At 47.1% G+C, this 17,443-nt stretch overlaps 1 protein-coding gene across 2 annotated transcripts in view; it reads left to right on the top strand.

Moving 5' to 3' along the window:
• Positions 1-16,342, top strand: part of NHSL2 (NHS like 2) — a 275,555-nt gene extending 259,213 nt beyond the window's left edge. The window contains exons 6-9 of one of the 2 annotated variants that reach the window (XM_072955567.1): positions 700-831; positions 2,078-4,405; positions 5,873-6,005; positions 6,845-16,342. In XM_072955567.1, the coding sequence (XP_072811668.1) occupies positions 700-831; positions 2,078-4,405; positions 5,873-6,005; positions 6,845-7,169 (2,918 nt within the window). In that variant the 3' untranslated portion in view covers positions 7,170-16,342. The remainder of the gene's footprint in view (positions 1-699; positions 832-2,077; positions 4,406-5,872; positions 6,006-6,844) is intronic. The other variant, XM_072955566.1, reaches the window with a different exon arrangement.
• Positions 16,343-17,443: the final 1,101 nt, after the last annotated feature.

The raw sequence follows: 17,443 nt of genomic DNA on the forward strand, positions 1-17,443 counted from the left end.
CACTGCCCTCACCCTGCCCCTGTCCCTGTCCCTGCCCCAGCAATTCCATAGGAGCAAAGACTGACAGATGCTTTAAGAAAAATAGATCTCAGTCACTACGCAGGGGCAAACTTTGGTCAAATACGATCAGGTGGCTGGAGGGCAGACTCTCAGACTGCTTCCTGGATGGGAGGAGAGATGGGGCAGCTTCCTGGAGACACTGTTTTCATTGGCCCGAGTAAAGGCTTTCTCTGAGGAAAGATTGCAATCAAGCAACATCTAGTCTCAACCTGTCTCTTGACTGCACTGGTTCTCACCCCAGGCTGTACATCTAAATGATCAATCACCCGGGGAGTTTGAGAAAACTGCTTCTACCTGGGTCCTAGTCCCAGAGATTTCAGTGTTCTGAGGGGTGTCGTTATTAGAGTTTATGAAGCTGCTCAGTTTGCTTTGATATGGAGCCAGTGTTGAAAACCATGGCTCTCGGCCACTTGAGACCCACAGGTGACCCTGGGTGGACCTCTGAAAGCCAGCATGCATGCTTTGGAGCTGTGGGTGCCCGGGGCCAAGCCAGCAGGGAGGCGGGGTGGGGAAGAAGGGTCACCTGCCTGGATGCTATTCACGCTCACTGCTACTGCCATCATCCCTTCTCTCTACCTCTTTCCACTGTACTGTCTACCGAAACCAGGATGCACCCAAGTGTCTTTATTTTGGCTACAGGACAGCAGTTTGATAAACATGCAAGTTTGCGACACTCGTTGTTTAACACAGAGACAGCTGTGAACCCCAAATCCACCCTGAGGCGGAGGCGGACCATTATTGGATTCTCTAACTATTCCCAGCGAGACCAAGGTGACCCCAACAGAGCTGATCCCCCCAGACCCTTCCCCTTGCTCACTCTTACCATTTCTGCCACCCAAGTGGTATTGCCAAGTGGTGACAGGGAACAGGAATAATCTAGGAGGGAGCCGACTTTGGACGTCCTGAAAAAGCCAATATGATAATTAAGGGTAACCAAGGGCTTTTTGTCAAGGGTAGCAACAGAATGTGGAGAGCAGGTCTCTCAGCCTAATAAATTCATTATGTTATTGTTTCTTATTATTCGTGGAATATAACTAGGTATGTCAAATTGAGGCAGATAGATAAAGGGGGAAATCATCCCTTAAAGCACCACCATCTGAACATAACCATTCCTGCAATTAAATGAATGCTGTTCAAAGAGTACGGATCAGAGAGAGATGGACTTGAATCCTGGCCTCTCCACTTACTAACTGGGAGGCCTTGGCCACATTCCATAACCTCTCTGAACCTCAGCTTTCTCACCCGTAAATTGGGGATAATCATTCCAACCAGCTGGAGTTGCCATGAAGGTTAGAGTTATTGTACATAATTTGCCTACCACGTGCCTGGTATATAATATGTTCATATGGTGGCTGTTACTATAAATAATCATAGGAGGAGTAGTCATACCATCATCATCATCATCATCATCATCATCATCATCATCTAACAGTAATAATTGTGCCTATGAGAAAATCTTTGGGGATTTTGAATATCTGAATGGTTTCCTCACATCTGTAGGTTATCCTAACTTTCTCACGTCACAGAGCTAAAAAGTGACAGGTGTCAGTGATGCCACCAAACTCAGACCTTTCCAGCTGTGGCATCCTCCAGACGCACTGCTGGAGCGGAAAGTCACACTCCTGTCCTTAAATGGTTCGAAAACCTCCGTTCTCACCTCAGGAGAGGTGAACACTGAGGTCCGTAGTGGTTTCATGAGCCTGGGGGTGAAAGCACAGAAGAAACCCGAGGTAGTCCTACGTGCCACTTCAGATCTGAAAGGAATACTCAAAGCTGGAAAGTCTTTGGCAGCCATCCGGACAATTCAAGGGCACCCTGTGATTCACTGTGTGCTGATGGGCAAGGGCCCAACTTCCCCAGCCTCCTCATCTATGGAAAGGAAGAACCAACGAATTCTGACCGAGCTGTTGGCAAATGCTTCTTGGCAAAAAAATAATTTCGTGCTCCCGTCTTTTTGGAGACAGCTGCGGGGGGATCCCTGGCTGCACCACTAATGTTCTATGTTTCCTTCCTCCAGGTCACGGCAATAGTCCCGCTGGCAGTGTGGCCTGCTCTCCCATCTCAGACATCAGGCCCAGTCATTCAGTTCCAGAAGGTGTTCATGGAAGGGTTGCAGTTGGTCAGGAAGCTCGGTTCCCAAATCTCACCTCACCAGGACTAAGAAGTCCTGCCAGTGATCCAGAAGAGCCTCTCCAGGCACGTGGTGGCACAAAACCCTCTGGCATGGAGAGCATTGGAATGGTATACAGTGTCCCCAGTTCTTGCAATGGACCAACTGAATCAGCCTTCTCCACTTCCTGGAAGGGAGATGCTTTTACCTATATGACTCCACATGCCACCACTCAGAGCAATCAAGTCAATGAAAATGGAAAAAATCCTTCCTCTGGGAATTCTTGGGTCTCTCTACACACACTGCCATCTCTGGCTCCTAAGGAGGCCGCTACCCTCTTTGTCACTCGTGACAACCCAGCAGGATGCAGTGGGTCGGCTGGCTACTCTGAGCACCTTACTCAACGGAGGCAAGTCTCAGAACGAGCCTCCAAGACTGGCCTTCTGACTGGGGGTCCCTCAAGGCTGGAGACAGGCCCAGGTGGGGCCAGCAGGTTCCGGGAGCGGTCCCTGTCCGTGCCCACAGATGCAGGCACCACAGATGTGGACTATGACGAGGAACAGAAGTCCGCTGAGGCCTGTGCCCTGCCTTACACCAGTACGAGTTCGGAGGGCAGTAACAGTGCCGACAACATTGCCTCCTTGAGTGCCCAGCAGGAGGCTCAGCACAGGAGGCAGAGGTCCAAGAGTATCTCACTCAAGAAGGCCAAAAAGAAGCCTTCCCCTCCAACTCGCAGTGTCTCGCTGGTCAAAGATGAACCAGTTCTCTTGCCAGAAGGCGGGTCAGCGCTCCCCAAGGACCAGAGGCCCAGGAGCCTTTGCCTCTCCTTGGAGCACCAAGGACCTCACTCCTCCCACCCAGATGCTCAGGGTCACCCAGCTGTGCCAACCTTCAAAGACCCGGAAGGTACACAATTCGCCCACCACTGGTATCTTACTGACTGGAAGTCCGGTGACACCTACCAATCCTTGTCCAGCTCCAGCACCGCCACGGGCACCACAGTCATTGAGTGCACCCAAGTTCAGGGCAGTTCAGAGTCTCTATCCTCCCCCTCCACCTCCAGAGCCACGACGCCTTCCCAGCTTTCCATCGAGGTGGAGGCCAGGGAGGTATCCTCCCCGGGAAGGCCCACTGGGCTGATGTCACCTTCCAGTGGATACTCCAGCCAGTCAGAGACACCAACACCCACTGTCTCCATGTCCTTGACCCTAGGTCACTTGCCCCCTCCAAGTGGCAATGTCCGGGTGCGCCCAGTGGTCCCTGAGAGGAAGTCATCACTACCCCCAACATCACCGATGGAGAAAATGTCCAAGGCACGGCTATCCTTTGACCTACCATTGACCTCTTCAACCAACCTGGATCTGTCTGGGATGAGTATCTCCATCCGAAGCAAAACCAAGGTGAGCCGGCATCACTCAGATACGAATTTTGGGGCCAAGCTTGCCCAGAAAACTAGCCCCAACCAGCCAATCATGCCCATGGTTACTCAGTCTGACTTACGTTCTGTTCGCCTGAGGTCAGTCAGCAAGTCTGAGCCGGAAGATGATATCGAGAGTCCTGACTATGCTGAGGAACCAGGAGCAGAAGTCTTCACCTTGCCAGAGAGAAAGATGAAGCCTCCCATAGCTGAGAAGCCCCCACTGGCCAGAAGGCCTCCAAGCTTGGTCTACAAGCCACCATCTGTTCATGAGGAGTACACACTAACTTCACCTACCTTGGCTACGACCCCCAAGAGCTCAATTCAACACCCGAGGCCACTCCCTCAAGATATCTACATGGTGGTACGGAAGCCAAAGTCTCCCAACTTTCCTGAGGGCAGAAGCCCAGGGGAGTCAACAGCATCCTCATCTCTTGTTTTCACACCTTTTGCCAGTTCCTCTGGTGCTTCCTGCTCAGGAACACAGCAGTCTCCCCAGGGAAGTACGGAGGATGAAGGCCCCAAGGGGAGAGCCCTGCCTGAAAGAATTAGCCTCCAGAGCCAAGAAGAAGCTGAGAAAAAGAAAGGCAAGATTCCACCGCCTGTACCCAAAAAGCCCAGCGTGCTGTACCTGCCTCTCACCTCACCCACAGCTCAAATGGAGGTTTATGCGGCCGAACCAAGGCTGCCTCTCAGCCCCATCATCACCCTGGAGGAAGATAGCAAGTGTCTCCCAAGTGGCGACCACCTGCATTCGGCTGGTACGAGGATGACTTCCACAGTGCAGGCTGACCATGAAAAGGAGGCAGGCCCTCCGGGTTAGTATATGTGTCTGCTGGCTTTTCCTTTCAGTCCCAGGAGAGATGAGGGTGAGGACGGAGTGCCAGAAACAGAAACAAATGCTCTCCCAGATAATGATCCTTATTCCAGGGTGACCAAATCAGTAGAGGGCACCTCTTAAGGGTTTGAGTGACTCGAAATAGGTCTCACTGCCTTTGGTATTGGGGCTGACCCAGGGGTGGATCTCCAAGGCCTCCTTTGGGCTGGTCTACCCTGGAACCCCCAGTGCTGAGCTAAGGAAATCAAAACAGGTCTTAGCACCCTAGGGCCTTGGGAGCCCGCCTTCCTCCTCAGGCAGGCATGTCCTGCCCTAGACACTGTCTCTCCACCTCAGTGTACAGCACTTTTCACCAGCTGCATTGAATTTAGTTTCACACATGGGACTCGATACCCTCCCAGCCTGAGTTCAAGTGTCACGGGAGGCTGGCAGGTTTCCGAAGCAGTGGAATGCGTCACCAGCAGTGACCTCTCTTAGTGCTTTCTAGAAGAAAGGGGGCTCACTTTCTTGGATGGTTTCAGCCTAGCTTTTCCTGGAACCCAAAGACTAGGCTAGACACTGTCTCTCATAGTTTTTGGTTTTTCCCTTGTCTCTTTGTGTTTTAATTGTGGTAAAACACAAATATAAAATTTGCCATCTTAACCATCTTAAGTGTTCAGTTCAGTAGCGTTAAGCACATTCACAGTGTTGTGTAACCATCACCACCATCCATCCCCATAACTCTTCATCTTGCAAAACTGAAGCCTGCACCCAGTCAATGGTAACTCCCCATCACCCTCTCCCCCAGCCCCTGGAAACCACTCTTCTACTTTCTGTCTCTATGAGTTTGACTCCTCTAGGGACCTCATATAAGTGGAATCATACAGTATTTGTCTTTTGGTGACTGGTTTATATCACTTAGTATAATGTCCTCCATGTTCATCCATGTTTCTCATCTGTTTTTGAACCCTTAACACTGAACATCAAAATCTTACGGCCTTCCTTGAGCTGATTTGGATTTTTAATGTAAGTTAAATCATTGTGCAAGCAAACAAATCAAAGCCGCAGGTAATTTTAGAATCTTCTTCCCCAAACTCCGCAGGCTCCCTCTGAGATTCAGATCGGTCCCACTCCCACCCACTGGTTGAGTCATTGCTTTAGATTGCTCTCAGCCTCTTGATTTTTAAAAAGGATGCATTTAAAACAAGAGACTGCTCAGGCAACCTGTTGTAACGGAAAAGGCACGAGAGAACAGGGACCTAGGCTGATCTGCATCACTCCCTCCATGTTCTATTGACGAAATCACTAACCTTCGGAACATCCTGTTCCTCTGCAAAATGGGAGACAGTGAGCCTCTGCCCTGCTGCCCTCCCAGCGTTGCTTGCAACGTCAGACAAAATACATATCTGAATTTGCTTTGTCCTAACTGTTGTGGTCAAAGTAATTCCTTCTGGTTCTTTATGCCTAGGGAGTCCAATGGAACCAAGCACCGAAGAAAAAAGTGTAATCAGTGATAAAACAGCTGAGTGGATCGCGGAAGATGATGATGATGTGTTTGTGGCTTCACGCACAACTGAAGATTTATTTACTGTGATACACAGGTCTGGACCAATTTCCTTAATTCCTATTGTAATTGCCTTCTCTTCTTATACCAAAAGAAAAACTGCTACCTCTAAGCAGTCATTAGAATGGGAACTGGAGACTAAGTTGAGATACCCACGCATGTGAACGTAGTCCAGGGCCTCACGTCTCCAATTCACTGACATCTTTGGGTGGAGTGGAGGAGGGGCAGGCAGGGAAGGGAGGACCAGGTGCTGAGTGAGAGGCCCCTCGTCTCCTAGCAACCGCTCGGCCTATTGTGGCTCCATCTGCTCTCTCACAGCTCTGCCTGCAGTCAGAGACATTTAACCCTTCACAGAATTCCTTGTACCAAAAAAATCTTCTCAAGAAGTGAAGTGGGGCATCAGGCCGAGCATCAAAGCAGGAACTTAGGCAAAGGGGGACTAGATGGGGACCCAGTTATTGGACAGGGGCATAAAGCAGGGGCTCGGTGACGAGGAAACTGGGAAAAGCCCAGTTAGTGGAGCTGGAGCACCAGTTCACAACAGGATCAGTTCCCAGGCTGTCTTGATTCAGAGTCACTGAGCTACTAGCTTTGATTCCTTAAATTCTCCCTTGGTCCCAGAACCTGGACAGGACCGAGCCTGCAGGCACTGGCCAAGTGACACCGGCTGTGGGCATTGAAAGTAGTATAGGGACAGGGGACCAGACAGGGGTTCTGAGGACTTAGCAGAGAAAGAGAAAGCTGGTAAGTATGACTGCTTGCGAGGCTGCCATATACAAGTTCACACATCACATCACTGGCGTTCATGAAGTTATAGGAAGCATTAGGAAGTGTCTGCCACAAGAATTCACCCCAAGCAAACTTTCTGTCATTTAGGTCCAAAAGGAAGCTGCTTGGCTGGAAGGAACCTGGGGAGGCATTTGCCAGCAGCAGCAGACCCAGCTCCCACTCACCGATAAGGAGCACGGCGGAGTCTCCCGTCAGTGAGCCCGCTGCCTCTGCAGGGTCGAGCGGCAGTGCCAACCTAGATGCTGGCAGAAACGATGACTTCAAGGCCTTGCTACAGAAGAAGGGGAGCAAGGCAACTCCAAGGTCCCGCCCCTCAGCAGCCGAACTGCTGAAGACCACTAACCCACTGGCTCGGCGAATTATTGCACAGTTTTCAAAAGACTATGAAACCACCGATAACCCCAGTACCTAAGCCCTGGGTTCACCAAACAGGGTTTAGTTATTAAACTTGAGGAGAGAAGGGGGAAGAGACAAAGGGTTTTAAAAAGGAACCATGGAAAGAACACAAGAGCCTACATTTCTATTACATTAACTCATGCTCCGGACAGCAGGAGAGAGGCCACATCTAGAACTCAAATCATCAGGCACTTTAATCATCTTCAGACATTTTGCGTTTTCATCCTTCGAATCTTGCCATTACTGACTACCGATTTTCTCCTTATTTGTCCCCAGCGGTATGCACTAAGAAGAAATTCTCAGATGCAAGGGCATGTGCGCCATCTTTTCAATCAATGACTAGGATGCTCCATCCCTGGCTCCTGTCACTGAGGGGCACAGTGAGAGAGCAGACTGGGTGGGGGCTGTCAAACCCAGGGGACACAGGGTGCCACGGCTGATTATTCACTTTTCCGGGGAGGCCTGGCTGGCCTTGCATGGAGAAACAGGACTCTGATGCCTCTTCAACCACAATTTAACTCTCCCCTGCGATAGGCTTGCAGGTGTGCACTTATTTCGGCATGGGGTTGATTGGATGGCAAAATATGAATGTGACTCTGTCCTGAACTTTAGGCCTTTTTCAGTTTGATTGTCTACACGGAGATCAGGGTGATGAGTTTCAGTAAACATATAGACCCCTGCCCCCCATCCCCACTCCCTGCCCCTTTGCCACAAAAGGTCAGGACTGGGTTGCTTTGGATGAACCAAGTTCAGCCAACAAACGAGGCCACCATTTGTTCACTCGCACATGCGCCTTGAGAGCCTTCAAGTGTCTGTCAACAATGATAGCTAGTGTCTGTGCCCAGCTCATACTGCATTCGAAGAACTCTCGTTTCATTGGCATATAGCATTCATTACAGGAAGTCATTATCTGAAGGAACAGCATCATCAAAGGCTCCAGGAGGAGAGGAAGTAAGTGTAACTTGCCCACCACCATTCAGTCCAGATTGTGGTTTGTGGATGGTTTGGTTTTGTTTAAAAGAAATTTTATTCTGTTCCCAAACCAAGAGGGTACAGACTAAAAGGATATATCCAAAATCTAAAAAGGCAGCCTTGCAAATTGCAATGGCCTGTCACACACACACCGAAAAGGGCTACTTTTGGCCATTTCGGTTCTACCTTTTGACCAATTTTCAATTAACCATGTTGGGGGAAAGTGTAAGAACTGGGGTAAATGGGAGGCTGACAGAGCCCCAGAACAGTCATTGTGATCCCTTCCCCCCACCCTCTGCCAAAGCTTATAGTCACTAACTATTCTTGTCAGTTCAGTTTTCTATGCAGAGCAAGAGCCATGATTCATTTGATTTTCATATGACTGCTTTCTGGGAGATCGAGGGAGGAAATTCAGACAGACTTGAACAAAGAAAATGGCCAATAATGGAGGATGAATTGTCCACCATTCCCAAGAGGGAAAAAAGAAAGTCAAATGAAATTGTAGCATGCTTCCCAAAGAGGGTTCCCCAACCCCTTCCTCCTTCACCCCCTACCCAACAGATTCATTGGTCAACCTCCTGGGGGATTTGGAAACTGCCTCAGAGACAAGCAGATTTTGATTTTGATAGGTCTTAGTGTGCACCAATGAGGAGCACGCTCTTAGCCCAACTGCTTCTACAGCGGACAGAGCAGCTGGAAAACGACACTGAATGCTGAGAGGACTTGGCCCTCTCACGTTGAAGCCCTAGGCCTGGGCCCTTGGTTGGTACAGTTCTGAATTCTAGACTTCCAAGTACAGGCCAGGCCCAACAACTCTCTTGCCATCAGCACCTCCCCCTGATTTAGACAGAAGCCACTTAAAATAATAAATAGTTAGTGAAAGCCCAGTTGCTTTTGAAAGCATTCCAACTATTTGGTTCAAAGGTCCTGACCACATTTCAGGGGTTCTGCCTGAAATAAAAGAAGATGCATTCCTGGCCTTCATTTATATATGAATGCCACAATTGTCTGTCCTAGACTGAGAATTCCCAAAGATAGAAACATTTTCCTCTGTGGGGAAATGAAGGAGTGTTTCATGCTTTTGCTTAACAAAAGTGAAAGGCCACGGAGACCCTCCCCTCGGGAACCACTGCGCACAGTTGAGCTCTAAAGCCGAGTATGAGACTCACATGGTATAGGGCATGTTACCACTGCTGATTTTTCTGGGAGCTTCTTGTTTGCAACTTCTGGTGGGTTTTGCCTCTCCCCTCACCTTGCCACATCTGGTGGTTTTCCCCCAAAATTCTAAAGTTGAATATCCAGACACCTTGGTGGTTTTCAATTGCCTTGAGTCTTGCTTTCCTCTGCAATACTCCGTATGCCTGGAAATTTTAGAAGGTCGTCTACATCCTCGCTATGACCCTCCAATGCCCAGTGGTGTTCCCATTAGTACGAGAGGATTCAGGGCAAGGATGGTGTGGTCAGAGTTAACACTGAGGACTGGAAATAGTCACTTAACATTTGACAAGTGGACCTAGTCCCTAACAAACAACCAAACTGTAGAATGTCTACCAGTCTTTGACAAACATGATACTGACCATCTCTCTAGTCCTAACACAACCTCTCACCTCCACTTGGTTATCAGAGCACCAACTCTCCCCACTACCCAGGCACTTACCACAAGGTTTGCTGCCTTATACCACTACTCTTGCCAAGACTAGGGAAGAGAGGTTGAAAGCCCTCCAGGAAGGCTTTCAGAGAACCTGCTACTAGCCCCTATTACTAGTGTGAATAATAATGATGATCATTTTTGAAGGTAGAATATAGAAGGGGTTCAGGTGAAATGAAGTTGGCCCAAGGAGATCAGCTTCCAATGCGAGTTGTGTCTGTCCCTTTGTTTCCTCTGATTCCAACCAATAGCAGTAGGTGGCTCTGCTGGACTGACTTCCATCTAGTAGGGAGGAGAGGGAGTCATCCCCAGGGAAGGAGGTTAATCAGTAGCTAAGAGTGCTTTGCACTTGGTGGGTAGTCGTCTCATATTTGTGGTTCCAAAGTTGAGGGTTGAAAGCTAGTCATTCTCAGCACAACACGAAACTTCGCTGCTGTCTCCTCTACTTTGCCTGCCTCAGTCTCTCGCCTGGACCTCCCACCTGGCCCCTACTTGTCCTTCAGCCCCAAGTGCTATGAACTGCCTGCCCAGCTGATAGCTCACCCTTTAAGGAGGCAAGATCGCAGGCAGCCAGATGGTTCATGTTAGCTGTTCCTGACCACAAATTGAACAGTTGATCTGGAAACATTACCTTGAATGTGCAAAGACAGAGAGGAGTCTGCAAGGCTTTTACAAGTGCGTCACTGGATACTCATTTTAATGCTCTGACATCGCAGTTGAGATTCGTGGTCCCTCTGGCCCCATTGGTATGAGCAGATCTGTCCATGCACCTGCTCTCTTCCTCAGAAACAAACAACCCGCTAAAAAGATGAGTTCACAGTCAGGGCTCTGTCAATGCAGCCTTCCATTATCACCAAGCCTGTAACACAATGGCAAGCCTTCACTTTAATATGATTTGCCAGGGCCAGGACTAGAGTGAGGTAAGTGAGGCGCCCAGGGTGCAAAACTTAAGGAGGCACCCACTCTCAGGGCCATGCAAGTGCCTTACCCTTGTCCCGGCCCTGCGATTTGCACCCTATAAAGTAATATCAGTTTATCTTCTTCCTATGGGCATGTATGGTTATTCTGTTTAGGTTTTTTTTTTTTGGAGGGGTGCAGATAACTCCCTATCTGTTGTTGCAGCAGATGTTTTATTGCCATCTATTTTTCCATTGCTCTAAACATTTATATGCCTATACATCAAAGACTCTTCAATATTATCAGAAAACGTGGCTGATTTCTAAGTCACCTGCTCCAAGTGGCAAGTTAGCACCCAATTCAGCAGGAATACTGACAGAGACTAGCCCTTCAGCAAAATAGTGAATGAGTTGGAGGTCTGTCATTTGGATCCTCCATTTCCTCTCTCTGTTCCATTCTCCCCAGACTTTACTTCTTGGCACCAAATCTCCTGAGTGCCTCCTTGTTTGTCCTTCTCCTCGCTAAGAAAAGCATGCTCTCAGGAAAGGGATAAATTCCTTTACTTTGAGATTGTAAGGCTTAATGATACCTCTTTGGAGGGTCACTTGCATTTTAACAGGGAAAAAGCCTTAAGCCAAAGGAATGACGTTCTACTTGTAGAATTTTTAGGCATTAATCAGTTGCAGAAGTGTATTTTCACCATGGAAAGGTCAAATTCCCTGATGACTAACTCCAGAATATAGAAAATACCTTAATGTCCTGGAACTATCTTAGTAAATTGCTGATGGTCGATTACATTCTCCTGATTCCCAGTGTTATTCAGTCTGGTTACGACCAACAGACTCTCAGAGATGGCTACTAAGCCACTGAGAAAGCCTAGATAATTCATATTGTACCTTAACATCTTTACACAAATGGAATTAATACTACTTATCATTTGAGTAAAGAACACAAGGATTTAAAGAATTTGTGACAATGTGTCCTGTTTGTGAAAGGTGAAACTGTCCAATCAATGTCAGATCAATGTCAGCTGTCCCCTATCAGTGGTGATTATTAAACTTCTTTCAGGTGCAACTTTACTGCACGCAGCCTCAGCTTCCCCCAAACCCAGTCTGTGCTTTGTGCTACCACTTCTCCTTGTTGTGAGAATGAGACCAGATCTAGTCCAGAGCACCCAGTCCCTCCAAAGCCTTTGCGTGTATTTCAGCTATAAGTGACTAAACTATTAGGGATTTAAAAGGATGAGAGGTACAAAGAACTGCCTTTGTCAAAGGGCAGCAAAAACTATGAGGATTTTAACAAGGAGATGAAATAAACAACGTTTTAGAGTACTCTAAAACATCTGTGGAGGACTAGAGTAGTAAATGGTTAGAGACACATATTTGTGGCACTTTGAATAAATTTAGCAAAAATGAAATTTGCATAAGTCATGGGTTATGTGAAATGGGTATATACTTTCGTTCAATAAAGCCCAAAATCTAGGCCAGTGGTTCTCAAACTGTGGTCCCAGGACCAGCAGCAGCTGCATCCCTAGAATATGTGTGCATGTGTGTGTGCCTGTCTGTGTGTTTGTGTGTGTGTGTGTGTGTGTGTTCTGGTGATGTTACTTCTTCAAGCCCCTAAACCATAGCCACGAGTCTTCAAATGATTCCAACCTTTTCCAATGTTTCTGCTGTTGTTACGTGATCAGTCTCTGGCCACGTGATGTATACTGTCACGTTGGTCAGATATGTTTCTTCGGTGTTAAGAAATTATCAGAGTGAATCAACTACTTGCTCAATCTGCAAAACCTTTCATTTGACTTAGCTGGCACATCTGGCCTGTTTCTGGCTTTTAAAAAAAGTCCTTTTTAATTCTCAAATAGGAAAAAGGAAAAGGTGTTGCGTTTGTTTGGTATTGCCAACCCTTGAATGCCTGTCTTCACTGTGGTAGCTGTTCTCCAAGAGGGCTCTGGCAGAAGTAGATTTGATTTTAAGCTGTTGCCTATGAGTGGGATTTGAAATCAACAAATCCGCAAAGAAAATCTGAACTGGGATAACCAGTTAACTCCTCTCTCTTTAATGCCAAGCTTTACAGAATTGTATTCCTTACGTGGTGTTGAGCTTTTTTTTTTTCTAACGTCCAATTTTATAAAATGTTCTGCATGCAAACGCAGCATCGTGCTCATTGTACAAGTCACCCCACACTCATTTCCTCCTCCATAATATGTATGATGGTGAAGAAATATCAATATGTATCTTCTTACCTCTCCTGATCAATTGTAAATTACAAATCTTTTCATTAATTTTTAAATGAGATATATTTACTCTGGCTAGTAGTTAAAATTTTATTCTTTTTATTATATTTCATTGCTACTTTTTTGTACTGACTCCAAAGCTTACTTTGGGGAATATTTCTTATTTCTAGATTGTTGTATTTATCTTATTTCTATATTTATCTATAGTCACGGAATGTTAGAACTGAAAGGAACCAACCTCTCATTTTACAGATGAGGAAACTGAGGCCCAGCAAGTCAGATAACTTACACAAGGTCACACAGTGGCAGGGCCCAGCCAAAACCCCAGGTCTTCTGCCTCTGGGCTCTGTTTTTTCATCCAAAGCACTGCATTTAGAGAAGACCCACAGCTGGCTTCTACTTTTATGAATTTCCCAGGTATTTCAGCAAACAATATATATACTGTAAGGAAAATGTTCAAGAGTTCTTCAGTTCATGAATCCAAAGACAAATCTGATTTTCAGTTTAGAAACATTCATTTCCCTCCAAATTCAATGTATGTGCCCTACTTTATACAGCTGATGTTTTCCCTAAAAGTTATTTGAAAAATGAAATTTCATAGATAAAATTCCATTTGCCAGTAGAGAAGCCGCCTATGTAAGGGACTTTTCTGGTGACTGCCTTTGAAAAATGAGAAATCCTCTTGTCAATGTCCCCTAATGTCTCAACTGTTTTTTCAGTGTAAACTTTTATAATTGGTTTTTATTTAAAGTAGGGCAAACCAATATAGGCTCTCCTAGCATTTATTTTATCCTTTCCTTCTTAAACTTTATCAGATAGTTTCAGACTGTTAGATGCTCATGAGATACTTAGCTGTGTTCTAGAAACTTCGCCTAGCTTGATATTTTGTCAATCCCTGGGCTCAAACTATCTCCATCTTATCAAACGATAACTGAATTCCCTACTCAGTACTGAGCTGTGCATTCAGTCTCTTTTCCAGAACATTCTTTGCCTAATGTTCCTTAGTATGACTCTTAGTTATTCTCAGGCCTCCTTCCATAGCTCATGCATACCTCACTAGTCTGGTCTAGAGGAGCTGCAGGCAGTGCTGTCATATGGAGTGGCATTTCCAGGTACTCTCCTTGTCCCCGTTCTTCTCCTGGACTTCCTCTGGTTTCCTTTTTCAGGACCACTCCGAGATGGGTGGGATTTTCCTCATCATCTCAACCAGAGGTTGACAAACTTTTTCTGCAAAGGGACAGCGAGTAACTCTTTTAGGCTTTGCAGGCCGCAGATGGTCTCTGTGAGATAGCCTTCTTTGTTGTTGTCTGTTCGTTTGCTTGCTTTACAACCCTTTCACAACGTGAAGACTATTCTTAGATCTTGGGTCAGACAAAGCGGCAGCTGGATTCGGCCCGCTTGTCAGAGTTTGCTGATTCCTGGTCCAGACTGTCTTCTGGGATGGGCATTTCTGTGACTGAACCCATGTGATGACTGGGTTGTGGACCGGATGATGTGGCTCCCTGCCCTCCCATCTACTGCGCTGTCAGACCGGCCCGTGCAGAACAGGGTGGAGACAGGCTGTGAGTGCCAACAGTAATCTTCAACAGATGCCCCTCACGGACTCTTGTTCTCTCTCTGTCTCTGTCTCTCTCTCTGACTACCTCGGTGTAGAAACCCTCATTCTTTCCACCAGATCTCTTGTCTTGGTTTGCCCATGTGCCTCTGCTTCCTTGAGTGTGGGATGAGCTGGCAGGAAAGAATGGATTTCTGAGTTTTCTTATTTTCTTTGTACCAAACTGTGGTTGGGGAATCCTCTGTCCTGGATCATCTGTTCCCTACCTCCCGCCCCATACTGCCATCACAAGTTCAAGGCTGTTTCTGAAAAGTCTGGTGGCCCAGGCCAGGAGATTCCAGTTCAGTCTACAGTTGCCCGGGAAACTCACCAGCTCTCTTGTTTCCAATAGCTGGTTTTAAAATCCAGAATGTCCATGTGTCCATTTTCTAATGTGATTTGGACCTGTTCTAGACTCAGCCCCAGCAATGAAACCTGTTGGGTACAGAAGGTGCTCAGTGTCCATGGTTTTTTTCCCTATCTAAACCCTCTGCCTCCTAGACCCCCAGCCCCAGGGGTGGGCTCCTTGGGACGCCCCATGCAGCACCACAGCCAGCAGGCATTCCACACACCACCACCTCCTGTTTTCCAAACCTCTGAAAGGATTCTCTAAAAGCTTCTTCACATCTTTCTCCATCTCACTCCTGTCTCTGCCTCTCGTGCTCCTTGGGGGTGTAAAGCTCAGATCCACATTTTCACATTTGCTCATATGAATATTGGGGGATATGAGTGAATGAGAAGGTGTGTGCCTGTATGTGTGTGTGGTTTCTCCAGCTGGACTGTGACAGCCCCGTTGGCTGATGTATACAACACACACACACACACACGTGCGCGTGCACGTGCATACGCATGTACACACGCCATCCAGTCCCCTTACCAGTTCTTTGGTCCAGGTTCAGGTCTGATGGGGCTGGTCAAGGAGAAGGAGATGATGGCGGCTCCTGAGGCATTTCCCTTTTCTTATCTTTTGAAACCTTCTTTCCATTGGTTTGTGTTGGCTTCTCCCAGGAAGCCATTTGAAGAAACTCCTTCTGGGGCAATTCTGGACAGGCCACCATAAACAGAGCTAGGGATTTCATCCCATATAGACTCAGTCATTTGGACATACTTCTCAGGCTGTGGGATTTTTTTTTTCATCTAAGTAAATTGCTTCTTGGGACCTTTAGTTTGCTTTCTGTCATTTGAGCCCAAGGATCTATCCACATACTGAAACTGAAATTTTAAAAAGTCAGAGACACAAGGAACTTTAGGATTTCTCAATTTGAAAGCATCCACAAAATAGTTTCTTTCTTCCTTTTGTTTAAGATTTCCAGCCTTAGGAAGGGAACCAGGCTTGTACGTTGGATTAGAAAGCAGCAAAAGTACTACACTTGCCAAAAGCAAAATGAGGAAGGAGGACTGGCTAGTCCTACTCTGCATAGTTAGAAGGACTTTTGTTAAGTTAGCACTCACCATTCAGTGCTTACTGAGTGCCAACTCAAGAAAAATAATGGAGACAGGAATTTACAGACCAATATCCTAAACTGGAAGGCAGAGATAAGGCAACCCACCCCCTACCCCTTGGCCCCAGTAATGAGAATGGATCCCTGGATAAAAATTACAAGCAGCAGCAGAAACTAGGAGAGTGTCATCCCAGTCTTTTTAAAATCCAACACAAAATGGAAGAGAGCCTGCTGTGGGGTGATATTACAAAGGGTTTTTCTTATCTTTCTTTCTTTTTCCTTTTTTTCTTTTCTTTAAAAAAAAAAGCATTCCTTACTGGCTTGCTACCAGCAATTGAACTGTACTCTTTATATAGCTAGAGCTGTTTGTGTCTTCTTAAAATAAACTTTTTCTGTTAAAAATCGCTTTCTGTTTCACCCTCTGGTTTTCATTGTAGCAACGACGCCTTTATTCAAACACTAAGCCCACTTCGTGAGCGTGTTTTCCCAACCACACAAGTGTGGGGCCCACAAATATGGCCTTTGATTCTCACAAACCCGAGAACCCAAAACAGATAAGCGGGACACAGTGTCTTGCAGAAATCTGGCCCACTGAGCTGTGAACCTAAGTTATTGGGGCAGGTGATTCGTGTTTGAGGACTTTGTCTCAGGGATTCGAGTTCAACTGCTCCTGGAGGCAACAAGGGGCCGCAGCGAGGCGAGGCTCTGGTGAAGTGGGCGGCGGTCATCAGGCTCCTGGGGGGAGGAGGTTGCTGTAGCAACTGTGCTCAGGGCACGTACTCCCTCTTTGTTCCCTGGCTCAATGAAGCCACCCAGCAGGGCAGACCAGAGTGAGTCAGGGTTGGGAGCAGAAAATGCACACCAGATGTGGCCCAGATCACTTCCATCCCTCAAAAAGGGTACGGTCCCACCATGCACGTGGTGACAGCTATATTCAAGGCTCAGCTCCCATCCAAAAGAAGCTTTGTTCTTTGTTCCGAATTGGCTCAGGACTCTAAGGCTGAGGCCCTTGCAGCCAGCATCCTTGTCCCTCCAGGCCCCATTGCTAGCTCATGTCCCCTTACATCACTGGGATGCTGCTCTTCTGAAAAGACACCACAGAGCTAGAAACAACCTAGAAAGCTTACAGTGGAAGGGAGAGGGGCCAGGGCTACTCTCAGACAAAGGTAGGTGTTAAGACTTAAGATCAGGGTCAGAGAAGGAGGCTGGCTTGAGGTTGGCCTCATGGCAAGTAGTACCTCGGTGAGACCCTGTGCTTCAGGGGCTAGTGTTGACCCTGTCTGAGCCCCTTGTGCCTGCCACTATGAGCTGGGAAAGCTTTGAGGGACCGACCCACTGACCAAACTCACAGAAGACATCAAAGGCAGGGTCCAGTATATTAATTGAAGAGAGAGTACACCTTTAAAGCACAGGTCATAAACCAGAGGCCTGGAAACTGAACTGAGCTCTTACACGTTGTCCAGAATACACAATATTGGTTTTTAATTTTTGAAAATGTAGA

Source organism: Vicugna pacos, chromosome X (genome assembly GCF_048564905.1).
Source record: "Vicugna pacos chromosome X, VicPac4, whole genome shotgun sequence".
Taxonomy (NCBI): domain Eukaryota; kingdom Metazoa; phylum Chordata; class Mammalia; order Artiodactyla; family Camelidae; genus Vicugna; species Vicugna pacos.